Source organism: Rhynchophorus ferrugineus, unplaced genomic scaffold (genome assembly GCF_030347505.1).
Source record: "Rhynchophorus ferrugineus isolate W39M unplaced genomic scaffold, kcgeb_rfMv2 rfM6, whole genome shotgun sequence".
NCBI classification, from domain to species: Eukaryota; Metazoa; Arthropoda; class Insecta; order Coleoptera; family Curculionidae; genus Rhynchophorus; species Rhynchophorus ferrugineus.
The window spans coordinates 31,850,757-31,867,231 of NW_027472585.1; the positions used below are offsets into that span (position 1 = coordinate 31,850,757).

Consider the following 16,475-nt stretch of genomic DNA (forward strand, 5'->3'; position numbering starts at 1 on the left):
ATACAAAGAACAACAGTCACTAGAATACGGGGGCAAATTTAAAACGACGTCGTTTGTATAGAACGCAGGGAAAATATAGAAGAAAATAAAAACCAAAATAACATTAACATTAAAAATATATTTTGCGTAAAATTAAAGGAAACAACAATTTAATTCAAAAAAATAGAGTTTATAACAGGCTAATTTTTAAATTCTAAGTAAAAAGGTAAATGCACATCCATTGCTTAGGTTAAAGTATTCAATAAATAACATAACTAATAAAATTTAACTATAATAACAACAAAAAAACGTTGATTTTTAAATAGTCACGGGAAAGTATTTAAAAATTTTCAAGTCCAAGGCTTATTATATATAAAAACAAAAAAAAAGTAACATTTACAAAAAATTATAATACATAGGTCAGATTCTTAGTTGAAAAAACTAGAACACAAATAGGGAATAATAATAATAATAATAATATTAATATATCTGTAAATACCTAACCCATATTTGATTATATACATTTGTTATATAACATTATTACAAATTGTAAACATACACAAAAATCGGAAAAAAATAACAATCTGGAGACAGAAATGAATAGATTATCTTGAATATACAGGTCATATCATAAAAATAATAGCTACCAATGTCGTTTTTAATGATATTATACATCGACCTGCTTAAATAAGTAAAAAAATTAATGGTATGTACAAAACGGCAAAACAAAAAACAATTCATTTTGTGAGAAAATTGCTGTCACGAAGATACAGGATTATCTTCAACTACTAACTGAAAGGGGGCACGGCACATTGGACATTCTGTCAGCAAGCTAGCACAGGACGCACAAAATCCCCTTTAAAAATCAAAATGTGCAATGATTCACTAAAAAAATTGATGAGAATACTTACGAATGCTCGCAAGGTATGAGCCTGACAGTTGCTTTATTATCATAACACAATGTACAACTGTCTTCGTTGATATTTTGCTGGCGTAACTGATTCACAAAAATATGCCTGGGCAAAACTACCTTCTCCTCGGGATTCAAATTACCATGTGAATTGAAAGTATTGAAATGAACAGCAGGAGGATATTTGAATGGTTCTGCACCAAAATTAAAACGGCACTGCTGGAATGACATAAAGGAGGCTGCTGCAAAAAAGCCAGATCTACAAAATAAACAGTCAAATATACCTTTACTACAACTATTATTATTGAATTTGATCATAAATAATTAATTACTTACGTTGCCATACTAAATACATGTACACTTGGTGGCAAAGAAACACCATTTATAGAAAAAATAATTTGTTGATTATCTAAGTCTAATAAACAGCCAAGAATATCCCCAGACTGCCATCTAGGCAAAGTCTGAGGATCAGATTTGGCATTATACCAAATTAATCTTCTACATCCATCATATGACAAAGAATATCTATCATCTCCAATACCATATCCTTCCTATAATATTCAGTTTTAATAAACTAATTTTTTACTTGAAATTTTTTCTACTTACATGATTTAAAAAATTACTGTTTTTAGTAGCCCAACCAATCTGCATTACCCCTGGTGTTATGATCAAAACTTCATAATACCAAACCCCTGAATCTGCCTGGGCTGTACATCTAACACTTTCAAAACTATATGCATCGCATCTAGCTTCCAAACCATCAGGTGATATTTTCAAATATTCACTAACATCACTTGTATTCAACATTGCATTGATGTGATCCATTTTAACAGAAAGATATGAATAAGTTCTGTTCTCTATAACAACTGAAAATGACAATCAGTATGTAAATGATATAATTAAATATATATTAACTTACAAATATTATCTAATATCCACTGAGCACAAAATCCCACCTGTCTTTTAACATAATGAATGTCATGTTTCCATTTTTCTAGAGCTACAATAGGTGATGGATGTTTCCTTTTAATTTTATTTAGGATGGTTACTTTATTTTGACTAGATTGTGCAAACTTTTCCAGTGCTAACAAGGAAAATAGAATCACATTCGGGTTTGTTTCAGGCTCCTTAAAATATTGTCAATGTAAACTTCAAAACAGAAAAATATTTAAAAATTCAACAACCATACCAAATTTGTTAAAAGGTAATCTATCACATTGTCATTCAAAATTTCTCTATTTCTAGGTCCTGCAAGTTTTTCTGCAATACTTCCTAATACAACACAGGTATTTCTTTGATGTGTTGGATTATTTCTTCCCATCAATGCAGTTTGTCTAGATAAAGAAAATAGTGAAACAACTTTGACTATTGAATCTTTAGAAGGTAGAGGACAATCATCCAATAGTAATGTTATAACTGATGGACCAAGTGGATCTGTCAAAGGTATAACTTTAATCATAGAATTAACAACTTGTATCCATCCATCTTCATTATCTGCAATGTTATGAAGTTGCACCATTGATGTAGGAGGCTCTTGTTCACTATAAAAACACATTTTCAATATAGGTTGTAAAATTACCTAAGTTACATACTTATCGACCAATGTTTCAATAACACCAAGTGTTTCCAAAACTAATCTATCTACAACTGCAGGATCTGGTGATTTAGTTATAGATGGCCTGCTGTAAAACAACTGAGGTGTTGGTGAAGGAGGAGGAAGCACTACATTTACATCTTGATGGGTTGTTATTTGTGAAACATAACATTCTAGGTCCTCATTTTTCTTTTTACACCAACACATACCCATTCCGTCTTACTGCTGATGATTTTCTAACTACATACTTTATAATATAAAATAATTATTTACGTTGGAGTAATTTTTATCAACAGAATCATAGCAATCTTGCCTTTGTACTTCTGCTTACTTGCGATTACCTTATACATTAGGGTTCAAATTATCAGCAGATAGAAACTAAAAATAATGAGAAAGCATTTTTTAATACTAAGTTTTAAAATCTTCAAAACCCTTAAGAAATGAAATTTAGATGGGTTAGAAATAAGAACTGTCAAGTACCACCTGAAATCTGTCAAAATTAATGTCTAGATAGTTCAAATGTATCATGCGTTTTCGACTGGAGGATTATCCAATTCATAAACATTACAATAAGGAGTGCTTATTTTAGTTTGACGTGTCGTTTCGATCACTATAACCTCATGAGTTTGGACGGTTTATGTCTATAAGTATTTATAAAAAATTATGACTTTCTTAAAAACTTGGGAAGAATTTGAAAAAGCAGCCGAAAAGTTGTATATTCAAGAACCTTCAAAAGTGCGATATACTATGAAGTATGTCCATTCAAAAAATCAATTAATTTTGAAAATGACTGATAATGTAGTGGTAAGATGTTATTTTATTCTACTATTTCACCATACATTCATAAGTATGCATTGTTTTTAGTGTCTTCAGTTCAAAACAGAAATAGCCCAAGATATTAGAAAAATAGACAAATTTATAAATAATCTTGTGAGACATATGGTTTCAAAGGAGTCATAGAAACCTCAAATTAGAATATATTAAATGTTAAGACTTAACTCATTAAATATTTTGCATAATATATTTCATTATTTATATAACTAATAAATATAAATATAGTAAATATTTTTGTTTCTATTTTCTATTTTTTTGTATCAAAAAAAGGCCACGTTAAGCTTATTTGTAAACATTTTATTAAAGATAAAACAAAGCGCAATCATAAATAATATACAGAAAAGCTTTGACACAAAATAAATAATAAAAGCTAGTTACTTACATTTAAATATTGCAAATGTACATAGTCAAGAAAATTGTATACAAGTTGCACTCAAAATATTTAAAACAGAGCTTTTGTATAAACAAATATAAAAAGAAATATACAATGTTTATTATAAAGCAAGTTAATAGTTTAATGATGCCATAGAAAAATATTAACTTGTTTTATAAGAAAAAAAAACAATTAGTACATCCAGCATTAATGTTATGTTAAAAATATGATCAGTTTTTGTAATAATGAAAAGCTATTGACTAATAACTGTTTCTACAGGTGAAAGGCTTGAAATATTTCTTAAAAAAACATCTACATATTTTATTTAGTTATGGTACATTTTATATTATTTGTTAGTATCAAAAACTGTGATACTAAAAATGCCCAAAAATTATTTAAAATCATATACATCATAATTCACAGCATTAATTTTTGGTTAATGTATATATTCTCTCTCTATTACCATTTATATATCTAATCAAATATATATGGTATTCTATTAGGACAAACAATTAAGTTTTAAATATCTGCCCTTTTCTGTAGTTGTATAAATATAAGTTTTAATAATATTATTTTCTATTTAATGCGGTCGAATGACTGAGTTAGCTTCACTGCGTGGAAACCTGCCAAACTATGAGATGACTCAGCTCTCCGAGATTAATTTCCTGAGCATTGGCCACCATGGCCTCATTTCCATCGATGCTGCACTCCATTTCATCACCTGTAATATAAGAGTATTAACAAGGTGGTTGTATAATATCAATGGCAAATTAATTTAAAAGGCCATATTACTGAAAAAAAAAAACTGAATTGTGTATGGAGCAAAATACCAACTGTTTGATCTGTTCTGACTAAATTCACTTAAAAATATCTATATGCATGGTGCTTTTTATGAAGAGGTGGAAAAAGAAAATATTAGTTACAAGTGAACCTACCCTATGGGATTCCCAGGTTCATCATTTATTAGTTGCCAAATGAGCAGATGAGACGCTCCATCTCGTGGTTCCGTATCATCGTCTGCAAATTGTTATTGTAAATATTTCCCATTGGACATTTTTTCGATATAACGGTTTCTTATTTACAGTTATAAGCGCACATTAGTTACAAGCATTGAAACATTTTTCGAAAAGAGAAGTCTATATCAGTCAGGCCGTTAAATTTACAAAAAACGATAAACAACCCTAAACTCCAGACCTCAGGAATCCCACAGCTTACCATTCCAACATCTTGTAACACCATGCTACCATTTGACCATAACAAGTTGTGACTCGATAATCTGCCGAATCTTTCGATCGCATTGATTAAAATTAATTTAAGCGAGACACAACATTTTAAGGTCATCAAATTTCATCGGAAAACCCAAAATTATTTGTAATAGTGCATAACATGCGTTTAAAGTGAAAAATAGTGCAAATATGTCTAGTATATAAGAGATCGATCGGGTAAATACAGTTTAATTTGGTGCTTTCATATTCAAAAAATATATAATTTACGACCCGATGCAATGGATATAAAAATAGTGGTTTGGGGGAAAAGCAATTTCGCTTGTCTTTATGTTTTTTTCTAAGGAAATTTATTAATATACATTTCAAACGCTACTTTGATAAATCTGCTGTTTTGATCGATGACCTTTGGCACTTATTTGGTAAATTCACAATTATGTCACTGAGACATCTGAACCAAGAGATTTAAACAAAACTTCTTATGAAACCAGTTTTTAACCATCACGAGATTTTGCAAAGACCAGAATAAAAGGTGGATGGACCTTTCATGCCATATATATGAACTTCCCAGTCAATTTCTCAAAATTTTGCCGAGTCAAAGTCAAAGATATTTGTGATATAGCTTTGTCGAAATGGAAGAACGTCTTGAACGAATCAGTTGTCAAAAGTAGGCAGGCAAATTAATTATTTGGCCACATCCAGCAGTTAAATATGAACATTTCCTTTCCATTCTCACCAAACACTCCCTTGGCATCTAAGGAACATTACTCTATTTTTCATTCGTTTGAAAACCAGATGGATTTCGTTATATTTCAGCAGCGATGAAAGTTCAGCCCATTAAATATTCCCCTGTTAGTTCATGTAGAAACTAAGTATCGAACTTCCTTTTGTATCCAGTCTTATGGTCAAAGCCGTTTTGTGGTCAATGTTTAGTTGCGTAGCGATTCTGCGATATGAAATGTTAGATCAATATACTTCATTAATATGTGGTAATAATTTCATCAACTTTTTCACTGAATAGCGGTTACTCGGTATGCAACTTTAAATAGGAAAAAACCGAAATTACTATTTCCCCAACCTAATATATAAACTGACCTGCCACTGAACATCAAAAATATTATTGAGATAATACAAAGACAACAATTTTCATAATATCTCACAAATAAAAGATAAAAAAACTTAGTGAGTCCATTTAGATAACAATTAGACAAAACTGATGCTTAATAATATTTCTTATATTAGCGATGTTCATACAGCAATCAGAATTCATCAAGAACCGTTCAGAAAAGACAGGATGACAGTATTCAATAATCAGAAAAATACTGTATTTATCTAATGTATTTATTTTCATATTTAAAGCAAGATTGATAATTTATTTGGTAAAATCAAACTAGGAAATACAGCAATCATACGTTATGATATGTTGAAAGCCAATCAAAGTGAATATTTTTCGCTGATGAATGGCTGTGCCTTTTAATCTATTTTACCTGCACTTATAGAACTTTCTGTGGTTTCCAAATATTTTTTTAGTTCTAGAGTTAAAAATTGGAAGAAGAATTTACCAATGAAAACAGCTCTTATTTATTAATTCAAATTAACATTCATATTAATTTTGTTCTACAGAATACAACAATGTAATAATAAATAACTGTTGCCTAGAATTAAAAGTAATGAAAATAAATCGGTGTTATAATGAAATGGTGTTCTCTGAACATTAATATATGGCTAGAAAATAGTAAATACATTCATTTATAGTTTGAAAATAAGTCATCATGTGTATTAACCCGATACACATAAGCATTATTTTAGACATGCGTCTGGCGGGTCGATGATCAATCAAAACTCTGACTCAAATTTATTAGTAAAAACAGTTTTATCTCGTTCATATCAAGGAAGTCTATATTTTCAAATTTGAATACAATATCCACACAGCATAAAAAGTGTTTAGCAAAATTACATATTAATTGCTCATTTTAATTGGATTACTGTTACATTATAAAACGTGTTTCTGACCCTAGCTAAGTGATGGATAGATGAAGTGGAAAACTTGCATTGACTTACCTACTCTGAAGTCTACATAGCCCTCACCGCCTGACATTACTAACATGGAACTGGGATTTTTGTAATGTTCTCCCACCGACGTCACAGATGCCGACATTGCCTCTGATGGTGTAGATGCCGCGCTCATTCCTATATCTCAATAGGAATAATATCAAAGTCAAACAGGTTCATCTTGAGATGTGTAATGGCTTACGATCATTTCCAGGTACAGCAACGAAAAATTTAACATTATCTCTGTGTCCATGAAAACTAAGTTGAGCATGTGCCATAGAACAATACGGTACATAATTACCCGGCACCGGCTTTAGCCTCACACCTACAGTTAATTTAAGCCGATAAGTACATCGAATTGTAACTCAGCATTAATTTAATTTACCCGTGCCTGGCAAACTGGAATTCCTAGTCACAACATTACCCAAGTTAGTGTTGCCGTCGCTTAGTGGTACCGATATAATTACACCGTTGCTGGTTCCTATCCATAATCTGTTTGAAGATATTAACAAACTGGTAATGCGCACTAATGAAAATCCTAATTTACCAGTTCCTACAAATTAAAAAAAATTATGTTCATAAAGAATCAGGTCACGTGTAAATAATTCGAAAACCGTAAATCTGCACTAACCTAACATTTTGCTAACGTACGGCTCGATATCAACGTCCTGTAAATGCTGGTAAGTATGGGCATGGTATAAACGTAGCGTTGAATCGAAGCGAATCGAGACCCACACACCTTCTCCCAACCAAGCCATTTGTCTTACCTAGAAGAAATATACAGGATAATATTTCTTGAAGTAACACCACGAGTTTTATTTACAGGACTCTCCCTTCGAGGATGCGCCTCCAAGGTATGAATAACCTTCAGCTCTCTTGGTTGGACAACGTGTATCTTGTTACGGTAACCGCACCATACCTTGTCCCCCACAACGACGAGATGTCGCACAGACTGATAAGGTAAACCGATTTGCACCAAATGATATTGCGAAAGATCCCATTCACCATCCACGTTTCGTTTAAAAATGGCTAAATGTGCATTTGCCAATGCAACTACTACCCGTCCATTGACATGCCTAGAGAATTATGCCAATGAATAACATACCAACATTTAATGAATGAAAATACACTTACACTATACTGATCACAGAATCTTTTAACTTAACAGTATGTAGCATTTGAGCCCAGTTCGCTACAGCTGAATGGACATAAACGTTGCCTTGTTCATCTCCCATCCACATTGTAGCCAATACACTGGACATTATCTATTAAATTAACAAAGTAATATACTGGAAATCGAGAAAATATAAACAATCATTACTTCTTGACTAGCAGTATTTGACTGAGCTTCGTTTGAAACTGGACGTTCGATATCATTACTACTATTGGCGTCAGCGTTATCTTCTTCACTTCTTTCTACGCAATTTTCATCGACCTTTACTTCCTCGTTCATTTTTGCACATTCCTCCGTGGATTCTTCTGACTTTGGTAAATCTGGCGTTACCGTTCCTACTTTATATTTGTCTTTTTTGTTGATCGCGGATGTATCCTTTTCAATAAAGAATAACTTTCCCAGCTAAAATTGAACAACATATGAAGTTTATTGAAACAAACTCACAAGGGTAGTACTTACAGCAGCTGCTTCTTCGATATCTTGATCTTTGGTACTGTTTCCACCCGGCTTTCCGTTTTTATCTTCAGTTTCGGGTGCGGGTTTTTCTACTTTTACTACGTCCTCTTCTAATTCTACAGAAACTGGTTATAATCAAATTCCACAAAACCTATTGATTAACTTACGACTGATGGGAACCTCTATGGGGGTATCAATATAATCACTAGGATTAGCACCTGGAACACTGGCAATGCAAAGAATATGGCCCGAACAAACGCCAAAACTATTCAGTAATTCAGCTGGATTGTTGGCGTCAATCACCTTAAAATAATCATTCGAGAGTAAGTAAGATATGAACTGAAAACCAAACACAGTAAGGAAAACACTCACAGTGACAATACTGGCTTGATGGGTCGTAGTACAAATCCAAACCAGCGATGACAAACGCGTCTCCAGCAAAGCACCCTCCTTACAATTGTCAAGCTCCTTATCTAACGTTTCCAATTCGTTCTCAGGAGGATCCACACTAGGAATTTGGGGCTCTTGAGAATAAAACACGCTGCCACCGACCTAAGAGATTTGTTCTTTGATGAGTTCTTGCTAAACAATGGATGACTTAAATAACTGACCATTAATCCACCATCTCGTGTATAGCCACCCATCAAATTGACACCAGCTGCACACCATATTCGCATCTGGGAAGTTGTTTCGGCTAATGGCCGACAATACACAGGGACTGGTACATGGGCATATCCAGAGGACTGTTTTCCCGCCATACCGGTATTTCCCATTTTCCCGGGCAAGCTCCAGCCGTAAGCGTGCATCCGTCCATCATCTTTTTTCACGTGAGCTCTTACCTGTCTATACTGTTCCCTCCGTTCCAGTCGTTTCCTCATCGAATACTTATCACCTAAAAAGAAAACGCTTTATGACTTACCATTTTAAATTTCATATCTACTTACATAATACAACTATCCGAATACAAATTTTTATAACCAGCCTTACAGCATAGCTTTACAACTTAATATGCCATACAAAAAAAAACTACGAAAAACGATAAACTCAATATAAATATATTTAATAACTAAAACTTAACAATCACTGGGATCCTTAAATGTTATATGGCAAGTAAACATAACGCAACTTCTAAACAAGGGTTAACTATAATTGGCGACTAGATGGTATTGTAAGCAATAATGCCTCTGCCATTGAGAGTTGATAACATTGACACAAACTATGCTCCTCTTAACATCAATATAATTTATTCAATATTGATATTCTTAACCGAAATAAAGACCAACTTCAATAAAGAGGATACTGAACTAATTATACTGATGGTGTACAAGGTGTTTTAGACTTAGGCTTAAAGTCTCGACATACTGCTTAATACCTCGTTATCAAAAAAAAAAAGGTAACTCAAAAGTCTATGTATACCAAATAAATAAATTTATAGAATAAAAAACCAACCGCATTCCTTATTAAAAATAAATATTGAGCAAGTTTATTTAGATCGTCGTTGCCTAGCAAAGGATCGTACTTTTAATAAAACTAATGATATTGCAGATGTTCTCAAAGGTGAAATAATAGATGGTGGGTATTAGTGCGATAAACATACAAAGTCTATATGGCACCTTTCGATAAATCGTACAAAATAAAAGTCTTTGTTTACCTGAAACGAAATATCTAAGTACATATTACACATTTGTTTGTTATTATTATCTTGATTGCAATGAAAACAGCTCAACAGCAATTAATACACACTTTTGTTAATTCACCAAATGAGTGATAGGAAACAATCAAAATGAGATTATCAAAAAAAGAGAGAAAAAAAAACATAAAAAGCCTTCTATACCCTGATGGACTTTTTTTATAATCTTGGACTAAAGCGTTAAATTAAATCAACAAACAATTAAAAAAACGTGAAACTTAACAATAAACTTTGGTGAAAACAACGAAATCTTTGTTATATATCACAGACAGCAACATTTACCAACATGTATACACTACTCTTATAACAAATAAAAGCGTTTTCGAAGCGCATTAACGTAAAACCAAAACCTATTTTAAACCAGTCTTGCTGTTTACAACCCTATGTCTGAAAACAAGAGAAACGCCTGCTCTGATGCCATAAGACGCCACGCTTTCGGAACAGGACATTTTTCTTGTTCAGACCTATTATGGCTTTAAAATATCACAGTTCCGTACCCATTTCAATATCACCCCTATCTTGAATCCTTGGTAATGCTTTGATACCAGGTATGACCTAAACGAAAAGAACAACCGGTAAATAAAATACATGAAATTGCTTAATGAAACTTTTTATGGATTTAATGATATATTGTAGCCTACCTGATTCGTACCAGACTGGTACCTAATATGTGTTAGGTTGAGTGATCGCTGGACCTTGTCACCGCCATTGAAAAGGTTTTGAAAAAAACGCCATATACTACGGTTAGCATGTTTATCAAGTGGTGGTTCTCGTGAGGCTCGAAGCATCTGCGTCCAACGTACTGCTTCTTGCAATTCCATAAAGCTCTCCTATGAAATTATGTTTTATTAACACTCTTGCTCGTTAATAACGTAAGAAGTGTGTTTGAATATTGAACATGTTTAAATATTTGGTTATTATAGTATCACGAAATGAAACCAGATAGGTTGAAATAAAGATTATAAAAACAAAGCGCTATATGTTTGCATTAACAAGTCAATTGAAAAGTCCCCGGCCTACTAGGGCAACACAATTTTTTAGAAAAATTAGTTTTTGTTTATTCAACATAATTCCCTTCAAGGGTGATACACTTATTATAGCGATCCTCCGACCCATCGTTTTCACTGATTTTGACACGGTGCATTGTCTTGGTGAAGCAGCACTTTCGTTTTCTTCAATTGCGGCCGTTTTTCGGCGATTTCGTCCTTCAAACGGTCCAATAACGTTATATAATAGTCGCTGTTGATGGTCCTTCCTTTTTCAAGGTAGTCAATGACAATTATTCCATGCGCATCTCAAAATACAGACGTCATAACCTTGCCAGCCGACTGTTGCGTTTTTCCACGTTTTGGAGCGGGTTCATCGTGTGCAGTTCACTCGGATGACTGTCGATTGGACTTCGGAGTGAAATGATGGAGCCATGTTTCATCCATGGTCACATATAGATGCAAAAACTCGGGTTTATTACGCTTGATCATTGTCAAACACTGCTCCGAATCATCAACTCGTCGTTGTGTTTGGTCAAAGGTGAGCTCGCGCGGCACCCACTTTGCAGAGAGCTTTCTCATACCCAAATATTCGTGAATGATATGATGAACACGTTCAGTTGATATCTTTGGAGTGTCTGCTATTTCATTGAATTTCAATTTACGGCCATTCAAAATTATTTGTGGATTTTTAAAATGTTTTCGACGGTAACAACCTCTTTTGGGCGTCCACTGCGTTCACCGTCTTTGGTGCTCATTTCACCACGTCTAAACTGAGCATATCAATCCTTGACGGTTGATCTTCCTAGGACAGTGTCCGGAAACTCAAGCCAAGTTTTTGCTTCAACTGTATTTTTCCTCTCAAAAAGCAATACTTTATCAACACGCGAAATTCCTTTTTATCCATTTTTTTCACAATAACAAAAGTTGCTTCACTCAAAATGCCATAATTCACAAACTAATGATCCGACAGATGTCAAATTTAAACACGCATCTATTGAGGGTTAGGGCTAACTAAAAAAACATGGATTTAATTCTAGTAGCGTCCTCTATGTGTCAGACCGGGGACTTTTCAATTGACCTGTTATAGGCAAACATATAAAAAATACTAATAAAGCTAATTATGCAGGTACGAAGGCAATGATAATTGTTGTTAAGAATAACCGATATAATCCAAAAAAAATTGCATTCGCCTTGTGTAATCGATGTCATCGATCTCCTTTACAGATATGAAATTTAGCATCTTCACTACCATATCCCTAGTCTTGGATACATGTTTACTTGCAATATAGCTCTCATAACCACCTCCGACTTTGAGCCTTCTACAACTCCCTTTTTATACCCTAATTTTCCATTGACTACCATTATCTCCCTATCAAATTGTTTGGAAGGCCTTCAAAAGTTGCTAACATCTAATAAATATGACCGTATCACATGATTAATTGATACTATAGTCGTTGTTCTCCCTTCCAACTCACATTTTCTGTTAACTAGTTTTATTAAGTAGGTATGTTAAAGAGAGAAAAAGGGGAAGAGATGGACACTTATAGTCACACATTATAATTGACAGATCTAAACACTGCTCTGATGCGAATTGCCATTTTTTAATTAGATTTTCCTTTTATTTTATTTTCGATTTGCTATACAATAACATCATTTTTTCATTATAACACCTCCTGGCGAAACGATCATAATCAAAATATCTATAGCCATATATAAATGACTAGAGTGGAAGATACTAGCAAGAAAAATAGAGAAAACAACTAGATTGTGATGGTTTGACGAAGTATAGGAAATAAATGTATTAGGAAATTAATATAGAAGAGCATGAAATAAGAAAAAGAAACAAGAGCGCGTCAACAAATAAAATAAAACCTTGATTTGGACTGATTCACTCCTAAGGAACAAAAAGGCTTCTTAGATATCCCTTCTTGAGGTTTTATGTCAATCACTAATTTACTCAATAACATGATAAAGGATTTCTACCTTATATTGATTGCGCTCCATAAGAACTCTAGCCATTTCCACCCTTGTGAACCTCTTCCTTTGAGCCATTGGCACATCGGCTTCATCATCTGCCTCTTGCTTGGTTTCCCTTGCTTCCTTCATCTTTCTCAATTCTTCCTCTAGTTCTGTTATGCGTTCTCTATAAATAAAACAACCAATGAAAATCGTCGGAACTAACATAAAGGTTTGGTTACCTCAATTTCGTTCGCGATACATTCAGAGAAAGAATTTCTTCCCTTAACATATCGATTTCTCCAGTTAGCTCGTCTACTTTGGCAATGAGATCGTCTTTGACGACATTTAAAGCATTCCTAATAAAAAGAAAACCCAAGAAGCACGTAAAATTAACCAAGAAAAAACAACATGAATCTTACTTTGTGGCCATTAACTCGTTATTTTCCATTATGAGATTCTCAACTTCTTTACCCATACCTGAAAATCAATCTTTTTATATCCAGGCAATTCATATTGAACTCAACTATATCATTTAAAAAATTAATAGCAGCTATGACTTACCATAAAAATTATCGTTGACTATCCACCAGAATAAGCATTGGTTAAAACAAAGCAGAAATTATTAGTAAAAAAAGCATAAATTAAATTGTTAAATATAAACATATATACGATTTTTATATAAAGCGCCAATCACACATGGCGTCTCGAAAGAAAATTTATATTTATTTACGTGTTGAAGTATTCATAAATCATTATTCCGCATTTTACAAAAATATCCAACGCCTAACCCTTAGAAAATTTAATTGGTGCAATTAAATCTTCAGAATTGCAGTCGGAAAGTAGATTTGATAAACCAATTTAACACTTTTCGACGTTTACCAACAACTTATTTTTTAGTGCAATTAATTTGCATCTTAACAGATAAGCAGAACCGTCGGAATTATTAGTAAAAAATAACCGTATGGGCTAAATAGCCGGCGCCAGTAATAATCAGAGATTGCTGTTTTGAAAAAGAAAAGGGACATATGAGTTTACAATTGCATGATATTTTTAAGAAGTATTTTTAAATCAATCCACCAAATATAAACTTTCTTTTGAGACGCTTAATATATTTCTCATATAAAGAAAAATAATATTTATATTACAAAATATCTGGGTAAGATTTTATACAATGTAGTTTAGTTAATTACAAAGCTAAATGCAAGGTAACACAACTAATGGTTATTCAATATTTTCCATTTACCTGAAGATGCATATTCCCCTGGATGTACCCAACCTCCTATAATAAAAAAACAAACAAAACAATATGACCTAATTGCTACAATAATATTAAAACTAACCAGTAATATCACCAGCATCATCATCTCCATCTCCATCCTAGAACAATCTCTTTTTTATTGAATACTTTTAAACATAACTAAAAATCTCACCTGAAAACTAAGTTCTTGATACAAAGTGTTTGCACTTCTCTGTTCTTTCTTTGTATGAATTCTACCACCTGTACCGCTATTTTGTGTATTATTACTTGGTGGTGATACTGGTGAAGTTACCATACTCTTATTTTCTAAATTAACACTATCAGTTTCTTGTGCTTTTTCTACCTTTAATACCTCCTGTTTTGATGCTACATTGTCTAATTCACTATGTAAACTGACAAAATATAATGTATTTCAAGATTAGTAATAAACTATTATATATAAATATCTAAAACATTATTTCTAGTTAACATTTACCTTGGAGATGAATGTGTACTACTAATAGGAGATGATGGAACACTATCTACATTCTCAGCATTTTCCAAGCTCGCAAAACCAAAAGATATTGGCCCAGAACTTCGACCAATATTAATTCTATTTGAACCTAATCTACCAGTTTCGGTTCTTTCATTAACCAACTGCTGACCTGAATGAAGTAACTTGGTCCTTTCCATATAATCAACATGAGTTTTAAATAACTCTGTATATCTTTAAAATTAACATTAGATTAAATTCTAACAAATAAAAAGCAAAGTATTTACCTTTCGTGTAATTTTGCATATTCTTTTTTCAGTTCAGCTTCCCTTTCCTCTAATCTGCTTGCATGTTCCATAGAATTTTTATGCTTAAGTTCCAACATTCTGACAATAGATTCCAAAGCTTCCAAGCGTGAACAAAGTTCCTTACGCTCACCTTGAAAAATCAATTTAATTAAGCACGTACAATTGAAAACAATTAATAAATTTTCTTTTTGACAAGTCCTTATAGTCCTCAAATGCTTTATTACCACGCACATACCTTCAGCAGCATCTTCCAACTCAAACAGCTTTTGTTCAGCAGCCTTCCTAACTCCCTTTTCTCTCTCATATTGAGTAACCAGTTGTTCATTATCTTCTCTGAGCAATTCTAATTCGACGTCATGTTCCTTAAATTTTAATTAATACAGTTAACTAATTCATTATATCTTTATTACTTTCACCACCTGATTTTGTTGATAAGAAGCATCTAAACATTCAAGAACATTTACTAATAATGGCATTAGAGTTTTTACAACGTCTTCATCGTAACGAGCTATCATACGTTCAAATTCTTGGTATATACTACCTGCTAGCGATTGTACTTTTTCTGACATTACAACATGAGATTCTTCATGTGTGCCATACACTACCTCTGCTCCAACACTCATGTTGCCTCCTGAATCTGATAAATCCATTCTATCTATATGCGACAATATTAAGTTCATCAATTAACATCAAATTATTAGAGAAATGCGTAGTTTATAAATAAAAAGACTGAGAATTCCTTACCTATCTGGTGCTATAAATTTCTCGAAAAAGTAGAATGTTAAAAGATTATCATAGTTTGGACGTGATCACGTTTTATTATTGAAACAATTATTTACTTCAACTTAATTATATGAGTATAAACATAATGGATTAGGGCGATAGACTTCTTAAATTAGTTTACTTTATTTTCATACACCCACTGTTTTTGACAAGTTGTCACCTCACTGCCAAAAGATTTTGCGCAGTGAATCACGAGTCACTGACGTTTGTCAGATAACAGATAAAAATTTAATTGCTTTCAATATATTTCCCATTATGATAATTTTTTATTCATTTCATTAATAGGATATAAAGTATAGTTTAAAATATATATCTATATAGTTATCCAGGAAAGACGAAGATATATGTATATATATATATATATATATATATATATATATATATATATACGTATATAGACTTATAGTAGCCAGACAATTAA

The 16,475-nt window shown here is 32.6% G+C and overlaps 3 protein-coding genes across 15 annotated transcripts; 1 reads left to right on the forward strand and 2 right to left on the reverse strand.

The window, feature by feature from the left end:
• Positions 1 to 98: 98 nt before the first annotated feature.
• Positions 99 to 2,964, reverse strand: LOC143198037 (RING finger and SPRY domain-containing protein 1). Its single transcript, XM_076406969.1, has 8 exons — positions 2,797 to 2,964; positions 2,482 to 2,730; positions 2,079 to 2,430; positions 1,809 to 2,016; positions 1,496 to 1,755; positions 1,226 to 1,440; positions 891 to 1,148; positions 99 to 835 (listed from the first exon to the last, which is right to left on the reverse strand). Exons 2-8 carry the CDS (start codon positions 2,694 to 2,696, stop codon positions 739 to 741), a joined length of 1,605 nt encoding a protein of 534 aa, XP_076263084.1. The 5' UTR covers positions 2,697 to 2,730; positions 2,797 to 2,964; the 3' UTR covers positions 99 to 738.
• A 104-nt stretch (positions 2,965 to 3,068) lies between these two features.
• Srp9 (Signal recognition particle 9) lies at positions 3,069 to 3,546 on the forward strand. Its single transcript, XM_076406971.1, has 2 exons — positions 3,069 to 3,287; positions 3,348 to 3,546. The coding sequence occupies exons 1-2, from the start codon at positions 3,147 to 3,149 to the stop codon at positions 3,441 to 3,443; spliced, it is 237 nt and encodes a 78-aa protein (XP_076263086.1). The 5' UTR covers positions 3,069 to 3,146; the 3' UTR covers positions 3,444 to 3,546.
• Positions 3,547 to 3,597: 51 nt separating this feature from the next.
• syd (JNK-interacting protein syd) lies at positions 3,598 to 16,269 on the reverse strand. Of its 13 annotated transcripts, XM_076406941.1 has the most exons (27): positions 16,016 to 16,269; positions 15,691 to 15,926; positions 15,507 to 15,633; positions 15,251 to 15,401; positions 14,967 to 15,197; positions 14,664 to 14,883; positions 14,574 to 14,610; positions 14,477 to 14,512; positions 13,795 to 13,812; positions 13,653 to 13,710; positions 13,473 to 13,589; positions 13,258 to 13,417; positions 10,927 to 11,115; positions 10,783 to 10,840; positions 9,207 to 9,487; positions 8,968 to 9,147; positions 8,763 to 8,898; positions 8,599 to 8,711; positions 8,287 to 8,541; positions 8,100 to 8,230; positions 7,789 to 8,041; positions 7,597 to 7,732; positions 7,351 to 7,518; positions 7,168 to 7,290; positions 6,975 to 7,109; positions 4,626 to 4,707; positions 3,598 to 4,411 (listed from the first exon to the last, which is right to left on the reverse strand). In XM_076406941.1, exons 2-27 carry the CDS (start codon positions 15,919 to 15,921, stop codon positions 4,408 to 4,410), a joined length of 3,630 nt encoding a protein of 1,209 aa, XP_076263056.1. In that variant the 5' UTR covers positions 15,922 to 15,926; positions 16,016 to 16,269; the 3' UTR covers positions 3,598 to 4,407. The 13 variants fall into 13 exon arrangements, with proteins under 13 accessions (XP_076263056.1, XP_076263058.1, XP_076263054.1 ...); XM_076406943.1 differs by lacking the exon at positions 13,795 to 13,812; XM_076406939.1 differs by lacking the exon at positions 4,626 to 4,707 and having other exon boundaries at positions 6,975 to 7,103; positions 7,351 to 7,503.
• Positions 16,270 to 16,475: the final 206 nt, after the last annotated feature.

Coding starts and splice junctions, on each gene's coding strand:
- syd (XM_076406935.1), bottom strand. CDS start 15,921: ATGGATTTATCAGATTCAGGAGGCAACATGAGTGTTGGAGCAGAGGTA. Junction 8,712..8,762: donor CATAGAGGTTCCCATCAGTC/GTAAGTTAATCA, acceptor CAGTTTCTGTAG/AATTAGAAGAGGACGTAGTA. Junction 8,231..8,286: donor CAAATACTGCTAGTCAAGAA/GTAATGATTGTT, acceptor TTAATTTAATAG/ATAATGTCCAGTGTATTGGC.
- Srp9 (XM_076406971.1), top strand. CDS start 3,147: ATGACTTTCTTAAAAACTTGGGAAGAATTTGAAAAAGCAGCCGAAAAG. Junction 3,288..3,347: donor AAATGACTGATAATGTAGTG/GTAAGATGTTAT, acceptor CATTGTTTTTAG/TGTCTTCAGTTCAAAACAGA.
- LOC143198037 (XM_076406969.1), bottom strand. CDS start 2,696: ATGGGTATGTGTTGGTGTAAAAAGAAAAATGAGGACCTAGAATGTTAT. Junction 2,431..2,481: donor ATTGAAACATTGGTCGATAA/GTATGTAACTTA, acceptor GTGTTTTTATAG/TGAACAAGAGCCTCCTACAT. Junction 1,756..1,808: donor GTGGATATTAGATAATATTT/GTAAGTTAATAT, acceptor TGTCATTTTCAG/TTGTTATAGAGAACAGAACT.